At 42.8% G+C, this 19,328-nt stretch overlaps 1 protein-coding gene across 3 annotated transcripts in view; it reads left to right on the forward strand.

Annotated features, from left to right (window-relative positions):
* Positions 1-2,846: 2,846 nt before the first annotated feature.
* The window catches only part of EXOC2 (exocyst complex component 2), a 262,822-nt gene continuing 246,340 nt past the window's right edge, over positions 2,847-19,328 (forward strand). For all 3 annotated transcript variants that reach the window (XM_089686128.1, XM_089686129.1, XM_089686130.1), the window contains exon 1: positions 2,847-3,128. In XM_089686128.1, the coding sequence (XP_089542254.1) occupies positions 3,011-3,128 (118 nt within the window). In that variant the 5' untranslated portion in view covers positions 2,847-3,010. The remainder of the gene's footprint in view (positions 3,129-19,328) is intronic.

The raw sequence follows: 19,328 nt of genomic DNA on the forward strand, positions 1-19,328 counted from the left end.
ATTTTTATATTTATTTTTATTTTTATCACTATTCAGCAGTGATGTCATTCATTACTCATTTAATAAAGAATGTTTTTTGTAATATGTAGGCAATTTTTAAATTATATTTATGTTTTTCCCACTAGGGACATGTGGTAATATACATGTTGTTGCTGGGAGAAAATTAAGTGGTGATGGGAATAATTTAAAAAGGTTTTTAAGTTGTGTAGGTATATGCCTCATTTGTAAAGGACTCTCACGTCACATAACAGGAGGAGTGGTTTTTTGATAATCCTGGGGATGTGTTTTGACCAATTGTAACGGAGGGGTGGGTCCCTGTTGGGTATGTAAGGGAGCTTCAGACAGGAAATGGACGTCTTGAGAACGCCCGATGGGAGGGGCGAAACGCGTTGACGCATTTCCGGTTGTTACCCCGTACGTCTGACGTCACTTCCGGTGAGTGGAGCGCACGCTGAGCGGTGCGTTCCAGCAGCCATCTTTTGGGATCTGTGTATGTTTGGTCTCTGTGGAACTTCTGCTGTATCCTGGAGCTGTGATGTGAGATTCCATGGGAGGTTGTCTTACATTCATTGTCCATCTGGAAGAAGCTTGTCCTAATAAATATGCCTTTTTAAAGTGATTTAAATGTGAGTGGCCTTAATCCTTGATTTCACTTATGAATGGTGTTTTGCAATATTACACTATCTGAGATTTTTCTCTCCCCGGTTGTATGGTGGAGCCTACACTGAAGGTGAGGATTCCTATAGAGTGGATACGAAAGAGGGTTTAGGATCCCATATAAATTCCTAAAAGGCGTTTCATTCACCTAAATCTGGTGAGTGCATTTGATGTTGGTTTGCACGGGTGGAAGGTGGAAGTTTTTTTCTTTACATTAGAAGAAAATTTTTTTGCACAAAATATTTTTTTGAGATTTCTGAACTTTTGTTGTCTATTAACCATGATGGACTTCACTATTAATATAATTTGTTATATATGTTTGCACTTTGTATATTGATTTGATTTAAAGGTCTATGTTTGCGCTGTTTATTTATATTTATCACATTTTGTGTTCACCACATTGCACAGCAGCAGGATAGATCCTGTAGTAGGGTGTTTAACTTGGCGCAAGAAGAATTTTTTAGTTTTTTAGTTTTTCAGACGGGAAGAGGTTCATAGCAAAAATTAAAAATATTGTTTTTTTCTCAAAATGGTTGGGTTTTTTTATAGCGTAAAAAATAAAAACCGCAGAGGTGATCAAATACCACCAAAGGAAAGCTCAATTCGTGGGAAAAAAGGACATAAATGTCATTTGTCTGCTTGTGCATCTGAGCATTACCCATTGTCTGGTATTAGCACCAGGGACGGACTGACCATTTGGAAACTCAGGCACTGCCCGAGGGCCCGGGGTCAGTAGGGGGCCCCATGAGATGCCCCTGGTACCTTTTTCATAGGCTTTTTTGAGTTTGGGCAAGGACACAGGGGCCCCATGATCCCCTATTGCCCAGGGGCCCCTGTGTCCTGAGTTGTCAGTCCGCCCCTGATTAGCACTGTTTAAGGCTAGGTTCACATCTATGTAGATTGCGGTTGATGCGGTTTTCCAGTGCATTTTTGAACTCGTTTTTGCCTCATTTTGCATTTTTGAACACGTATTTGCCTCATTTTTGAACATGTTTTTGCCTCATTTTTTAAAATGTTTTTGCCTCATTTTGCATTTTTTAAAATGTTTTTGCCTCATTTTGCATTTTTGAACACGTTTTTGCCTCATTTTGCATTTTTGAACACGTTTTTGCTTAATTTTTGAACGTTTTTGCCGCATTTTTGAAAACGTTTTCGCTTCATTTTGCATTTTTGAACACGTTTTTGCTTCATTTTTGAACATGTTTTTGCCTAATTTTTTAAAATGTTTTTGCCTCATTTTGCATTTTTTAAAACGTTTTTGCCTCATTTTGCATTTTTGAACACGTTTTTGCTTCATTTTTGAACATGTTTTTGCCTCATTTTTAAAAATGTTTTTGCCTCATTTTTAAATTTTTTTTTGCCTCATTTTGCATTTTTGAACACGTTTTTGCCTCATTTTGCATTTTTGAACATGTTTTGCCTCATTTTTTAAAACGTTTTTGCCTCATTTTGCATTTTTGAACACGTTTTTGCTTCATTTTTGAACATGTTTTTGCCTCATTTTGCATTTTTGAACACGTTTTTGCTTCATTTTTGAACATGTTTTTGCCTCATTTATTAAAACGTTTTTGCCTCATTTTTGAACACGTTTTTGCCTCATTTTGCATTTTTGAACACGTTTTTGCCTCATTTTGCATCTTTGAACACGTTTTTGCCTCATCTTTGAACAGGTTTTTGCCTCATTTAACACATTTTTGCTCATTTTGCATATTTGAGCACATTTTTGCCTCATCTTTGAACAGGTTTTTGCCTCATTTTTTAACACATTTGTGCTCATTTTGCATTCTTTCATGGTTCATAGGACAGTATGAGTTGTGTTCATGTAGTGTGACTTTGATGCAACTTTCCACTCTCTGGCACAAAGTAGAGCCGAAGTCGTTAATTCCTCAGTGAGTGACTACACCAAGCACATTATAGCAAAATTACCACAGACCGCCCAATTTGTTTTCATTTTTTATGGCAGTTGGAAAATGACTTCTAAATTGTCCTGAACGTGTTTACAAGACATTTTAGTGGTTTGTATAAAACAATAGGAGTTTCTAGTTTCGGGAGTGCAGTAACAAGCCGATGAGACGCTCCTTCTGCACATCCTCCTCACTAATCCTCCTCCCATCCCGTCACAGCACTTTCCATGGCTTGGATCTCTGCGACGCATGCGCCATTCGTATCAGGGAAGTACCGTGACAGCTCTAGTTCCTGCCGACGCGAGATCTCGTGGCACATGCGCAGTGGTGACCGGGGTGCTGTAATGTTTTGGTTGTTTCAATGATATAGTGGTCCATATTTGATTCTAGTGATCTGGACTTCCTGCCGTGTTTGTAAACCATCCGGAGCGCAGTGTGGAGGAGAAGTCATGTCCAGAGTGAGGCAACCTCCGTTGGTGACAGGGATCTCCCCCAAAGAGGGGACATCATGGACTAAAGTGACCATCAGAGGGGAGAACCTGGGGACCGGCCCCTCCGACCTCATAGGTAATGTCCCCTTCTGTGTCATCCTCATCATGGGGTCACCTCTCAGGGAGCTGCTACAGCATTCATTACAAGGTGTCTGTCCTGTGTGACCCCATCAATGACCACATGAGCAATCTTCATCCTTTAGGAAGGGGTTACAGGGGTGTCACACTGCCGGCCCTCCAGCTGTTGCAGAACTACAAGTCCCATCATGCCTCTGACTTTGGGAGTCATGCTTGCAACTGTCAATCTTGCAATGCCTCATGGGACTTGGAGTTTGGCAACAGCGGGAGAGCCACCAGTTTGACACCCGTGTGTTAGACGTTCGATGGTATACCTTTGTTTGCTAGAGGACTGTTAAAACAATTGTCATATGTTGTGTTTTTAATTAAACACTTCTTTTATGCTTGTGTAATATCTCAGCTTTGCGTATCTTCTGCAGCCGCTTTTCAGCCACTTCCTGTCTACATGGACGCTTTATGTGATGGATCCATGGCATCTTTCAGGGCGAGTTTTCTGAGGGGAGGGATGAGCTCGGATGTTTTCGGATACTAGTCCCAACCCGCCTGAGCGTTCCCGCCAGGAGGATGTCACTGCTGATCGCCAAGGCATTCTCTAGCCTGCAGCTGCATGCGTACAAGGGGCATGTATATGTGTGGCCACCTGCGGTGGCTAGACGTCCAGTTGCTGTAGCCCCACTGACGCGTTTCATGCGATGCACGTAGTCAAGCCCTAGACCCTATGACTACGTGCATAGCACGAAACGCGTCAGGGCTACAGCAACTAGACGTCTAGCCACCGCAGGTGGCCATCCTGAAATCCCTATTACATGGTCAGTGTTTTGTTTCCTTTTTTTTGTCATTTGCACTTCTCATTTGATGGAATAAAGTTCCCTACGGTATCACACTATGTGGTCTCCTTTATTGGTCCCTATTTTGTGAGGGGCATTCACAGAGACCGCACTATTGCTGAGCCCCTAAGGTGATAAGCATCAAGGATTCCTGAGTGCTGCATGCAGATGTGACTGGGAGTATCCTGACCTGGCCTGACCTGATCTGGGAGGTGGATGACCTGAATCATACCTATTGAGATAGGTTATATCTCAAATGCTTTTATACACGCACTTCTGGTGAGTGCGCATTTCATTCATATTGAACACCTGCCACTGGAAGTAACCCTCCACGCACGCTTATCAGGATCATTCAGGATCCTCACGTGGGCAATACATCTGGGACTTTTTTGCACTTTATTCACCGATTGGTGACATCATTTATGCCCAAATTTTATTTATTTATTTGTACATTTTATATTGGTCTATATTGGTTTATTCCCGCGAACGATCTAATATTGCTGGAAATCTATACCTATGTACTGAGCACATGTTATTAACTTTCTCATGTTGCACTATTTTCAAGAGACTGCATTTTCTCATTTTCTTTTAATCTATTGACGAGATTCATGCTGTATATTTAGTATTTAGCGCTGCACCTTTATATTGAGATTTACATTGGAAGGTTCTGTTTGGTTACCTTTTTTAGTGTTTCAGCGGCTATTTTTCTTTTGGATAGTGCTCGCATATTCACTTTTTACAAACAAAATATTTATCATTTTTTTTAGACAGATGGAGCTTTCTTTTGGTGGTATTAAATTACCACAGAATTTTTTATTTTTTGCTAAACAAACTAAAAAAGACTGAACATTTTGAAAAAAAAAAAAGTTTTTTTCATAGTTTTTGTTATAAAATGTAAATAAGCGATTTTTCTCCTTCACTGATGTGCGGTAATGAGGCTGCAGTGATGGGCACTGATAGGCAGCACTGATGAGGAGGCACTGAAAGGCAGCACTCATATATGGCACTGGTTGGAACGGATGGGCGGCACTGATAGGCAGCAATGACTGGCACTGATAAATAGCACTGAAAGGCAGCTCTGATGTACACCGATATGTGGCATTGATGTGCACTTATTGGCACTAGTATGTGGCATTGATGGCCACTGACAAGTGGCAATTATGGGCACTGACAGGTGGCACTGATGGGGGTACAATGATGATCAGTGCCCTGATGATCAGTGTACATGTCTCCTCTGAGGAATGCCAATAACCGGCTCTCCTCTCCCCATGCTTTGTCAGCGTGAGGAGAGGACTGCCAATAACAGGCATTTCCTATTTACATGCGATTGGACACCGCTGATCACATGATAGAGCCGACGTTATTAGCTCTTTACTGTGATTGGTGACCCACTGTGTCCCAGGGACACAGCGCACCACTGACCTCTGCACCGCGCGCCACTGGGGGTGCGCCTGCACAGCTAGAGTGGGAAGATGTCATATGACGTCCTCCCAGAATGAGAGAGCCGCCGCCCGTCATTTCCTTATATGGCGGGAGGGAGGCGGTTAAAGCAGAATTAGGGTATAAACATTTTCAGACTATGCAGTGGGGCTGTGCCGGCACTGCATGGGCTAACTGCTTGTTTGTGTCTAGGGGTGATAAGAACAAATATATACTTACCTAATCCATCAATCCTCCGAGCGCAAGACTGGTCCCGGCTGCTTCTGTCCCCCTGCACAATGGCGGTCTTGTGAATGGACTGTTCCTGACATCATCCTGCCCATAGGCTGGCTCTGGGCTTGAGGATAGCAGGAACAGTCCACCTCTGGACATAGGGGAGCTCCATTTTTGGGCAGTTGGAAGGACAGGATAAATATAGCCTTTTGGGGACCCCCTGGACAAAACGAGCAGTTAACCCCACAGCCCCACTGCATGGACAATAAAGAACTACATGGAGTTCTGCTTTAATCTATTATCTGCATTAAACTGATTGTAAAGGATGTTTTATATATAAACAACAAACATGTTATGCTCCCCTGCTCCATGCAATGGTGTTGCACAGAGCGGTGTTCTGTGACCCGTGACTCCCACATGCATGTGGACAAGTGACGTCATCGCGGCTCAGCCAGTCAAGCTGCCGCATACCGGAAAGGAAGTCCAGCTGAAGATGGAAGCCCTGTCAGCGGTGACTGTGCACCATTGGAAGACTCCGTTCTAAGGTAGGTATTTCATAATGTGCTAGTATGTGATGCTTACTAGCACATTATGTAATTGCCTTGCAGAAGATTTTTTTTTTGTTAAAGCTGTGGCTTATTACCGCTTTAAACAGGAAAACATGTATACACTACATTTTCCATAGATGACGCTGTAAAAGCGCCTACAGTCATCAGTGTAGAGTTAACCATGATTAAAGGGCCTACAGTTATTGCTCGCATTCTGGCATGCATGGTAATATTTAACATGTGTAGTGCAATCAACATGTGTTTATGTTTGTGGGGGTGGGGCTCCGAATTTTTCTTTCTTTTCACTAAACTTTATGAATGCAAAACATTCTCTGATTGGAGGAGGTGGAGAGCATGATGTCACCCCCTCCCTTAGTGACCAGCCTCTTGGCACAGGACCCGCCTGGAATTATTCTTTAAGTGATTCTTAACCTATTTTTTTAAGATAACAAAAATGTAATGGTTTTGCACAGAGCAGCTCTAATCCTCCTCTTCTGGGGTCCTCCACCAGCACTCCAGGCTCCTTCCCCCTTCTGAGTACCCCCCCAACAAGCCTTTTGCTAAGGTCGGTACTCATGCAGGCTCACTCTCAAGCCCCACTGCCTGCATCCCATAGCATTTGCAGTAATTACTTGCAGTAACTATTGCCAAAAAATGCGGTATTACATTAAAGTCAATTCACACACAGAAAAAAAATTGATTTGTTATATTGTGGTCTTGCCCAGGGATCTTCAAACTTTATAAACAAAGGGCCAGTTTCTGTCTTTAATGCAGGCCATAGACAAGCCGTTTATTGGCCGAATTGTCGGCAGATAAACGTAAAATCGGTCGGCCCCGTTGCCGATGCTGCCACCAGTCCACGAAAAATGGCCGTTTTTTGTGGATTTTGCAGCATGACCGATAAAAATAAACAAGAAGATCTGTGAAAAATGGCCGACGGGCTGGCCCCACTAAAGGCGTGAATATCGGCTGATTTTTTTTGTGCGGATGAAAATTCAGCTGATAAACGACCCGTCTATAGCCTGCATAACTCCTGGTTCACACTGGTGCGACTTGTCATGCGATTTGACAGTTCCAAAATCCATGACAAGTCACACCCTATTGTTGGCAATGGAACCGTTCAAATCGGATTGACGCTGACTTTGCAGTGTGGCACAGATTTGAAAAAAGGTTCCTGCACTATTTTTTGCAATTTCAATTGCGACTTGCATAGATATCTGTGCATGAGAACAGATGTCAGGCAAGTTGCACCTGAAATCACACTGAACTGCGGTTTTGAACTCATGTGACTTCAAGTGAATCCACACGATTTCAAAGTTGGATTCAGTGTGAACCAGAGCTAAAACTTCATGGGGGCTGGGCTGTAGCCAGGGGGAGTATAAAATGTCCTGGCATCAGTGGAAGTAACAATGCCTCTTCATTGGTGTTAGGAGGACTAATCGTGCCCCATCGTTGGTATCAATGGAAGTAATAGTGTTCCATCTTTGGTGTCAGTTGATAGTTATAGTGCCCCATTCATCATTGGTATTAGTGGGAGGAATAGCGCCCCATTCATTGTTGGTGTCAGTGGGAGGAACAGTGCCCTATTATTGGTATCAGTGGGAGGAATAGTGCCCCATCATTGTTGTCAGTGAGAGGAATAGTGCCCCATCGATGGAGTCAGTAGGAGGAATAATACCCCATCATTGGTGTCGGTGGGAGGAACAGTGCCCCATCATTGGTATCGGTAGGAGGAATAGTGCCCCATCATTGGTGCCAGTGGGAGGAATAGTGTCCAATCATTGGTGTCAGTGGGAGGAATAGTGGCCCATCATTGGTGTAAGTGGGAGGAATAGTGGCCCATCATTGGTGTCAGTGGGAGGAATAGTGGCCCATCATTGGTGTCAGTGGGAGGAATAGTGGCCCATCATTGGTGTCAGTGGCAGGAATAGTGCCTCATTCATGGTGTCAGTAGGAGGAATAATACGCCATCATTGGTGTCAGTGGGAGTAATAGTGGCCCATCATTGGTGTCAGTGGGAGGAATAGTGGCCCATCATTGGTGTCAGTGGGAGGAATAGTGGCCCATCATTGGTGTCAGTGGGAGGAATAGTGCTGCATTGTCAGTGGTATCAGTGATATGAACTTTGAATATTGTCCCAAGGGCTGGAAACAAGGAAAAAGGAAACAAAGGGCCACATCCAGGCCCCGGGCCGCAGTTTGAAGACCACTGGTCTAACCACTTGCTACTTAACAAATGTACAAAATAAGAGTTGAAACATTGAGCAGTGGTATTACTAGCACAGCAAATTGTAACAGCTTCTGCTCAGGGCTACTGGTTCTCAGCAAGCTGACACCCGCCGGCATCCTAACAACCAGTGACTTATCCCTGTTTGCACATTCAGATGCCAGCTGGGGATTCCTAGTATACACCTTAGGGTACCCCCGGCATAAATGCTTAACCCTTGCAGTGTTGGGTAAGGATATTTTTTGATTCAGAAGGTCGCTGTTAGGGGTTACAAACACTTCAAAGCCAAACTGGGTACAAGAAAAAAATTGCAGTGGGCCCCCATACCCACAGTGCAAGGGTTAAATGCCTTTTAACTGCAGTTCCTTGAAAAATTATTCATACCTCTTTTCCACATTTTGTCATGTTACTACTTAAATGTATTTTATTGGGATTTTATGTGATAGACCAACACAAAGTGGCACATAATTGTGAAGTGGAAGGAAAATGATAAATGTTTTACAAATAAATATCTGAAAAGTGTGGCATGCATTTGTATTCAGCCCCCTTTACTCGATAACTCTAACTAAAATCTAGTGGAATCAATTTCCTTCAGAAGTCACCTAATTCGTAAATAGAGTCCATCTGTGTGTAATTTAATCTCCATATAAATACAGCTGTTCTGTGACGCTCACCAAACAGGTCAGGGATAAAGTTGTGGAAAAGTTTAACGCAGGGTTAGGTTATAAAAAAAATATTCCAAGCTTTGAACATCTCACGGAGCACTGTTCAATCCATCATCCGAAAAAGGAAAAAGTATGGCACAACTGAAAACCTAGCAAGACATGGCCGTCCACCTAAACTGACAGGCCAGGCAAGGAGAGCATTAATCAGAGACGTAGCAAAGATTTCCATGGTTACTCTGGAGGAGCTGAAGAGATCCACAGCTCAGGTGGGAGAATCTGTCCACAGGACAACTATTAGTTGTGTACTCCACAAATCTGGCCTTTATGGAAGAGTGGCAAGAAGAAAGCCATTAGATGTCCCATTTGCAATTTGCGAGAAGCCATGTGGGGGACACAGCAAACATGTGGAAGAAGGTGCTCTAGTCAGATGAGACCTAAATTGAACTTTTTGGCCTAAAGGAAAACGCTCTGTGTGGTGGAAAACTAACACTGTGTATCATCCTGAACACACCATAACCACTGTGAAACATGGTGGTGGCAGCATCATGTCGTGGGGATGCTTTCCTTCATTACGGACAGAGAAGCTGGTCAGAGTTGATGGAAAGATGGATGGAGCCAAATACAGGGCAATCTTAGAAGAAAACCTGTTAGGTCCTGCAAAAGATTGGAGACTGGGGTGGAGGTTCACCTTCCAGCAGGACACCGACCCTAAACATACAGCCAGAGCTACAATGGAATGGTTTTGATCAAAGCATATTCGCGTGTTAGAATGGCCCAGTCAAAGCCCAGACCTAAATCCAACTGAGAATCTCTGGCAAGACTTGAAAATTGCTGTTCACAGATGCTCTCCATCCAATCTGGCAGAGCTTGTGCTTTTTTGCAAAGAAGAATGGGCAGAAATGTCCCTCTCTAGATGTGCAAAGCGGGTAGACATATCCCCAAAAAGACTTGCAGTTGTAATTGTAGCAAAAGGGGGTCCTACAAAGTATTCACTCAGGGGGGCTAAATACAAATGCACGAAACACTTTTCAGATATTTATTTGTACAAATTTTGGAAAACCATTTATCATTTTCCTTCCACTTCACAATTATGTGCCGCTTTGTGTTGATCTATCACATAAAATCCCAATAAAGTACATTTACGTTTTTGGTTGTAACAGGACAAAATGTGGAAAATTTCAAGGGGTATGAATACTTTTTTCAAGGCACTGTATATGGGGTAGCGTAAAGCTGGCCAGACATGGATCGAAATTCGTTCAGTTCAGCATGGACTGGCTGAATTTTGATCCATGTGTGGCCTGCAGTTGAACATATCCACTAATCATCTTCTATACAATTGCCCTGTCAAATAAAAGCCCTCAATCAGTGCTGCAGGCAAAAGGCTGAGCTACTGAGCGACATATCAGACTGGATGTCGCTCCACTTCCTTAAACTGAACCTCTCCAAAACCAAGTTTGTCTTCCCCCCAGCCCACACACCACCCCCCATTGACTTCTCCGTCACATCCAACAACGCCACCATCAAACCCGCCCCGCAGGCCAGAGTACTTGGTGTCATTCTGGACTCCAACCTATCCTTCCAGCCCCAAGTCCAATCTTTAACCAACTCATGCAGACTCCACCTCCGCAACATCGCCAAAATCCGCACGTTCCTAACCCCAGAAACCACTAAACAGCTCATCCACTCCCCCATCATATCACGACTCGACTACTGCAACTCCCTCCTCACTGGCCTGCCTCGCCGCTGGCTATCCCCGCTTCAGTCGATCCTGAATATGGCTGCCAGACTCATTCACCTTTCCAACCGCTCCATCTCCGCCACCCCCCTCTGCCAATCCCTCCACTGGCTTCCGATTGCGCAACGGATCAAATTTAAAATCCTAACACTGACGTACAAAGCTGTCCACCATACTGCCCCAAACTACATCACTGACCTAATATCCAAGTACCACCCAACACGCACACTCCGCTCCTCACAAGACCTCCTTCTCTCTAGTTCCCTGGTCTCCTCCTCCCATGCCCGCCTCCAGGACTTCTCCAGGGTGTCACCCATCCTCTGGAACTCCCTGCCCCACCCCATCAGATTATCACCTACTCTCCTCTCCTTTAGGCGCACCCTGAAAACCCATCTCTTCAGGGAAGCCTACCCCACCCCCTGCTAACTTGCCGACCTCCTCCACTCTTCCTACCACTCCATCCCCCACAGCTATCTCCTCCTGTACCACCATCCCCTCCCTCCTAGATTGTAAGCTCGAAAGAGCAGGGCCCTCAATCCCCTCATGTTTTGCATTGTATTGGTATTGTTCTGTCACATGTTCTGTCCCCCTTTGTAATGTACAGCGCTGAGCGAACTATTGGCGCTTTATAAATACTGTATAATAATAATAATATATGGGCAGCATAAGAGGCTGTATTACTTTTCACATTCTTTGCTCTGGCAAGCTCCAGTGCTTTCCTCTTGTCCCCAATGTTCCTGGTTGTGGGCAGGTCTATTAGTCCTATATATCAATGTCTATATGTCGTCCTCTATGTGAGGAGGTGAGTATGTGTCTACAGCGTGTAGCACCTTAGAGAGGGGGCTTCAGGGAGCTGGTCATACAGAGGCTGTTGTGAGAAGTAAGGTCCGTATTACACTTTATCCCTCCTCACCTAGATCCTTGCAATGTGTGTTTGGTGAGGGTTGAGGGACAGAGGTTGTTGTTGTTGTTCCTTTTTTTTTTCTTTGTGCCTGGAGATGGGCTTTAAATCTCTTGCAGTACTGTTTGTGTTTCCTCTGGCGTGAGATTTGACATTTGCATCTGAACATACCCCTTATAGGACCCAGTTGCCAGATCCATATTTTTCATTTAAAGACTTGTACCTGTACAGCAAGATTATTATTTACCTTATCACCTGTTTTTAACTTCTTTACTAACTTGTAAGGACCAACTCATAGCAAGAGAAGATAACTACAGAAAATACTCCAGGCTGCGTCTGATCATTACCTTCCATTTATTTATTCTAAATGTGTGCAGAAACCTAAAAGAGAAGTTTGGACTTCAGTCTCCGGCTCTCTGCTCTGCCACTCCAGTGTGCTGGGCTGTGGGGGGGTGGAAGGGGCTGGTTCAGGCTCTTGGTGGATCGCTGAGAGCCTGAGCCAAGTGTCTGTCCACGCTTCTAGGTAGGTCCGGATCTTTCCAGAGTCTGGACCAGTTGAGTGACATCAGCTGACAGTGGACTTTAGCCCCCTCATGGCTGAAAACAGGTCACAGGAGTGCAGGACGAACTGCACTCCTGTGACCTACAAGAGAAATCAGGGTGGATAAAAATCAATGATTTTTTTTAAAAAAATCAAAAAAATCTGATTTTTTTTATTTAAATCAGATGTTTTTGATTTACATCGGATTGTTTTGATTTAAATCGGATTTTTAGGAATAAAATGCTTTTTGAGGAAAATATATTACCATCCAAAGGTTATTCCATCATGAAATAAAGATTAGTTTTTTAATTATGTAGAATAAGGCTGTATATGTTTAATTTTTTTGGTAAATAAATTCCATGAATCCATTCACAATGTCATGCTCTTCCAGAGGTTTTTGTAAGATTATTGGGCAGTTTCTCTGCCTACAAGATATTATCACAGATGATTGGTTTACTTTTGCAGTTCTCAAAACTGAATTTGACTCAGCGGAGATCACATGCCTCTTCTTCACAGCAAAAATGTTATAACATGAACAGAGTTAAGAAAAAGACCTTCATCCTAACTTCTACAAACCTATGAATACAGAATCAACCCCTTCAGTGCAAAGTTTCAAGAAGTTCAGTGAATAGAATAGAAACAATATTTTTCTGATTGTTTGGAGTGGAATAGATCTGCACAAGAAGAAAGTGAAACTAAGTGTGAGGAGGAAGGGGCTGACAGTCTAAGTTTCTTCAAATATATATATTTTGTTTAGCCAAATTAGTTACCAAACATGGATGTTTAAGCAAATCACATATGCTGGAATGTTATTGTTTCAGATGAATAAATCTATTTAAATTGTTATTATTAAGGTAATGATTATTTTTCTCCTTCCTAAGTACAACAGAAAAGTTGTCCAAATATGAATGATTAACCTATTAAACTGGGGATAAAAAAACTAATATGAAAAGTTGTTATTCTAAAAATCTTCATCTACTTGCATATTAAAGTTATACCAGCAAGAATTAGTCTTTATGTAGAAAATTTAAATCTAGGATTTAAATAAAGCCTTACTGACTAGTGATTTAAATCGTGATTTAAATCAGTTTGATTTAAATCAAATCCACCCTGGGAGAAATATAGCAAAATATCTTTGGCTATACTTCTCCTTTAACCACTTCGTGCTGGTGCCTCCCTGCCCTTTAAGAGTTTCAGAAGCCGGGAAGTGGTCAGGGTTTTCGGGTCATGTGACCGCCGTGATTCGCAGTCACGGCTGTCGCATGATCGTAAAAGGTCCCGATCGAAAGCGGAGATTGGGACCTTTCTGTGAGTCACAGCGCAGGGCTCGCGCTCTCAGCACATATGTATTTTCTAATTGCATGCAAATATGCGGCCGCTCGGCGTCAAGGCCCAGATGCAGAGAGGCTGCATATTTCCGTGCGCTCGGTGTCAAGGGGTTAATTCTGAACTCCAGATATGATCTCTGGTATACAATTACTTTGGTTTAGCTTTGCATAATGTAAGTATGTACATCTCATACCTTAGGGCAGTGGTTCTCAACCTGTGGGTCACGACCCCTTTGAGGGTCGAACGACCCTTTCACAGGGGTCCCCTAAGACCATCAGAAAACACATATTTCCGATGTGTAAAGAGCAGCTACTGTGTAGAAAGCAGCTGCTGTGTTGAAAGCAGCTACTCTGTTAAAAGCAGCTACTGTGTTGAAAGCAGCAGTATTGGAGGTAAAACGACACTCATGAATTATAGTTACTGGGTAAATAATTTTATGGTTGGGGGTCACCACAACATGAGGAACTGTATTAAAGGGTCACGGCATTAGGAAGGTTGAGAACCACTGCCTTAGGGACTGCTGGGGAAGCTGACAATTATTGTAGTTGTTGGTACTACTATATCGTTTGCTGTGATTTTCCAGGTCCTATGCTGAGGAGCTGCCCGTTTGAATACTGTGTTTGTTTGTTGGTAACGCCACCATTCACCGAATGCCTTTATTTATTTTAAATGAATGCAAGGCATTCTCTGATGAGGTGGAGATCGTGCTTTAACCGCCCCTCCTCTTCACCTTGTCCAATCAGAGAACACCTTGTATTCATTGAAAAAAAATCAAAGGCATTTTGTGAATGGTGGCAATGCTGAATGAGCGATCCCCTGTGGTCAGTATGCAGTAGGCAGCTGCTTGCACGGGACCTGGAAGATCGTTGCTCTCACTATAGAAGTACCAACTACAACAGTGATTGGCAGCTTCCACAGTAATCCCTCATCCAGGCTGGACCAATGGAAGTATGCAATTAGGTTTATTTAAAACAAAAAATACAAAATCAGCACAGTGGATATTACTGACTTTCAGTGTAATGTGGCCCTTGTGCTGCTGTGTCCTGGTTTAGGAGAAAGCTTCCTCTAAGTCTCCACCCTCTGCCATAATGTTCTGGTATGGTGGGGATTAACACCCCGGTCACATCAAGCCCGACTTTGAAATCGTGCGACTTACAGTGAAATCGCATGATTTAAAAGTCGGGGACATGCCAATTTCAGGTGCGATTTGCGAGACACCTGACACAGATGTGTTTGCAAATCGCACCAAAAGTAGTGCATGTGCTACTTTAGAAATCAGTGCAGCTCCACCAAGTCGGAACCACACGATATGACTGCTGTAATTGCAGACAATAGGGTACGACTTGGCATGCGATTTGCAAGTCACATAGCTTGCAAATCGCATGCCAAGTTGCACCCGATGTGAGCGGGGACTAATAGAACTAAGTTAGTTGTGAGTGCCCGCTCTTTCTGCCCAGCAACTCTTTTCATTGAAGCCAATAATACAGCTTCTGTGAATGGAGGAAGGGTGGATGATTTAAAGGCCCATACATAGATCCTGCTTTGTAGTTCTTGGCTTTGGATGGCAATGGGAAGACTGTGATCACTGTTACCCTTTGATTATTCTGTGATCAAATCTTCAGTCTAAGTTTACAACTTATCATAGAAACACAATAAAGTGTACGTCAAGCCCAAAGCCTTTTTTTCCCCTAGTTTTTACAAGAATGGGGGGAGGATTAGAATGCCTGTCGGGTTTTTACTGTTATCCAGGACTCCACTTTCTGTTGTGCTGATAACTGTTTCAACAAAAAGATAGTGAAGAAGATCTTTCATCAGGAACAGAGACAAAAATAAAGTTCTGACAAGGATTCTAGCCTTCCTTTACTAAAGAAAAGATTGTTTCCTTTGGTCTGTGTTGGTACTGAGGAGTTACCCTCACTTACTGCCTGGTAAAATGTTGATGCATGGTTTAGTAATGCATGTGCATTGCATTAGGGCAGCCTATACAGTATATGGACTTCCCAACACATAGAACAGCACCCAAGAAATGCATGTACAGCTCCTAAGAAAGCCCAGATAAATCCTGGCTGGGTTTCTAACCCTTCTCCACTTTAGCCAAAACTAAGTAAAGCATTTTGGCTGGACATGCACATAAGCAGGTACTTTAGCATGCTACCATATTGCAGTGTCTGATAATGCCCAACTGCTTATTAGATGGTACAGTTGAGATCTTCCTTGTTCCCTCTTAAGAATTCTCTCTGGCTCTGAATTTTGAAAACAGTCTGGGCTGTACTACACTTCACAACACTATGTTCCCACCGTCCATCATCTACAGAACCATTCATTCTGATATTTCTGGATAAATGGAAAACTTCCATTTAAGGGGTTAGTATAAAAAAGGGGTGGGTAGACACACAAGGGTTGATTTACTAAAACTGGAGAGTGTAAAATCTGGAGCAGCTGTGCACGGTAGCCTATCAGCTTCTAACTTCAGCTTGTTCAATTAAGCTTTGACAATAAATCCTGGAAGCTGATTGGTTTCAATGCAGAGCTGCGCCAGATTTTGTATTCCCCGGTGCATCCCGATCGGAATGTATTTATTAAAAAGATTAGCATTTGTTCTGTTTGAAGGCTGGCAAAATTGAATGGCTATTTTCTCTCCAGATCGGCAGTTCTTCATTCATATGCATTGCTTAAATCAGGAAAAGATGCATAATGGCCGCTAGACTGTAAGCTCGAAAGAGCAGGGCCCTCGAACCCCTCGTGGATTGTTTTGTTACTGTATTGTTCCATGTACTGTCCCCCACTATAATGTACAGCGCTGAGCAAACCTTTTGGCGCTATATAAATACTGTACAGGTGAAACTCGAAAAATTAGAATATTGTGCAAAAGTTCATCTATTTCAGTAATGCAACTTAAAAGGTGAAACTAATATATGAGATAGACTCATTACATGCAAAGTAAGATAGTTCAAGCCGTGATTTGTCATCATTGTGATGATTATGGCTAACAGCTCATGAAAACCCCAAATCCACAATCTCAGAAAATTAGAATATTACATGCAATCAATAAAACAAGGATTGTACATAGAACAATATTGGACCTCTGAAAAGTATAAGCATGCATATGTACTCAGTACTTGGTTTGGGCCCCTTTTGCAGCAATTACTGCCTCAATGCGGCGTGGCATGGAAGCTATCAGCCTGTGGCGCTGCTGAGGTGTTATGGAAGACCAGGATGCTTCAATAGCGGCCTTCAGCTCTTCTGCATTGTTCAGTCTCATGTCTCTCATTTTTCTCTTGGCAATGCCCCATAGATTCTCAATGGAGTTTAGGTCAGGCGAGTTTGCTGGCCAATCAAGCACAGTAATCCCACGGTCATTGAACCAGGTTTTGGTGCTTTTGGCAGTGTGGGCAGGTGCCAAGTCCTGCTGGAAAATGAAGTCAGCATCCCCATAAAGCTCCTCTGCAGAAGGAAGCATGAAGTGCTCCAAAATCTCCTGGTAGATGGCTGCATTGACCCTGGACTTAATGAAGCACAGTGGACCAACACCAGCAGATGACATGGCTCCCCAAATCAACACAGATTGTGATAATTTCACACTGGACTTCAAGCATCTTGCAGTGTGTGCCTCTCCTCCATTCTTCCTCCATACTCTGGGTCCTTGGTTTCCAAATGAGATGCAAAAGTTGCTCTCATCAGAAAAGAGGACTTCGGACCACTGAGCAACAGACCAGGTCTGTTTTTCTTTAGCCCAGGTAAGACGCTTCTGACGTTGTTTGTTGTTCAGGAGCGGCTTGACAAGAGGAATACGACATTTGAAGCCCATGTCCAGGATCCGTCTGTGTGTGGTGACTCTTGATGCACTGACTCCAGCCTCAGTCCACTCCTTGTGAAAGTTCCCAACGCTTTTGAATGGCCTTTTCCTGACAATCCTCCCCAGGCTGCGGTCATCCCTGCTGCTTGTGCTTCTTTTTCTTCCACACTTTTCCCTTCCACATAACTTTCTATTAATGTGCTTTGATGCAGCACTTTGGGAACATCCAACTTCTTTTGCAATTACCTTTTGAGGCTTTCCCTCCTTATGGAGGGTGTCAGTGATGGTTTTCTGCACAACTGTCAGGTCAGCAGTTTTTCCTATGATTGTGATTCCTACTGAACCAGACTGAGAGACCATTTAAAGTCTCAGGAACCCTTTGCAGGTGTTATGGCTTAATTAGCTGATTAGAGTGCGACACTTTGAGCCGAGAATATTGCACCTTTTCACAATATTCTAATTTTCTGAGATTGTGGATTTGGGGTTTTCATGAGCTGTAAGCAATAATCATCACAATTATGACAAATCACGGCTTGAACTATCTTGCTTTGCATGTAATGAGTCTATCTCATATATTAGTTTCACCTTTTAAGTTGCATTACTGAAATAAATGAACTTTTGCACAATATTCAAATTTTTTGAGTTTCACCTGTATAATAATAATAAAAGATGTAGCCGAATATCATAGGAAATAAATACTTCTTTGCCACGATTGTCAGCTCTATCTAGTGGTCATAATGCAGTATTATGTATGATGAACATCAGACCTGGAGAGACAATAGACTAATAACATTCGATTTTGCCAGCTCTGGCCCAAAACAAATGTATATAAAGTTTCACAAGACCTACAGCTCAGTGAATTTTTTTTAGAAATACACCCCATAAACTTGAATATCACTTTTGAAAGAGTAGCTCTCATGTACATTTGAGTGCTGGGACTGTGTAGATATGTTTCAACTTTCTTAAAAAGGTAAGAGACCGGTAATTTTTTGTTCCATGATACAATTATCATTTTATTTATTTTTTATTTATTTATTACAGGTACGCTGTCAATTTACAAAGTGCTATACATATATATTGTAAATTCACATCAGTCCCTAACCCTCAAGGGGCGCACAGTCTAAGGTCCCTAACTTACATTCATACATACACATACTAGGGTCAATTCTTGACAGAATCCAATTAACCTACCAGCATGTCTTTGGAGTGTGGGAGGAAACTGGAGTACCCAGAGGAAACCCAGGCAGGCACAGGGAGAACATGCAAAATCCAGGCAGGAGGTGCCATGGTTGGGATTTGAACCAACGACCCTTGTGCTGCCAGGCAGAAGTGCTAACCATTTAACCACTGTGTTGCCTCACTTTAGTGATTTATTTCAGTTGTTGCCCCGAGTTAAACTTTCACTTCTCTGTATGAGATGGCTAGATGTCACTTATTTAATCCATCTGTATGTAAAACTGACCCAGTGCTCATGGTCTTGCCGCTGCCAGTACATAAGCCTCGTTTACCTCTTTCCAATAGCAATTCCAGTAAAATCTTGGAATAGTAACAGTTGTGCACTTTATAGTACACACATGCTTTGTCTTCACAGCAAATGAATGCAATGATCTCTCACCGGGCAGTGGGAAATAGAAGTAATTTGACAACTGCAGTAATAACAAGCTTTACAGACATAAGCATTCATGTAATGACAGTACATAGTGTCAGTTTCCCATTTGTGAAAGCTTGTTGAAATCCTTTTGCAGGAAGACATGGATGTTTGTAACTTGAACCTGTCTCGCCTTATGTAATTTTAGCTCATTTGGTCATTAATCAGTTATGTATTAAAGGTAGCGTGGGATGGCAATACCAAGAATTGGTTATTAGTATTGCAATGGTCTTTCAGCTACGATGACTAAACATGAAATACAGGTGTCGGTGAGAACTCTGCTAAAGATACATTTCAGCAAAGCCATTTACCTCCTATCTGTGTGTTTT

The sequence above is a fragment of the Staurois parvus genome, unplaced genomic scaffold (assembly GCF_062004578.1).
Source record: "Staurois parvus isolate SC_StPar_1 unplaced genomic scaffold, SC_StPar_1.0 ptg000391l, whole genome shotgun sequence".
Taxonomy (NCBI): Eukaryota; Metazoa; Chordata; class Amphibia; order Anura; family Ranidae; genus Staurois; species Staurois parvus.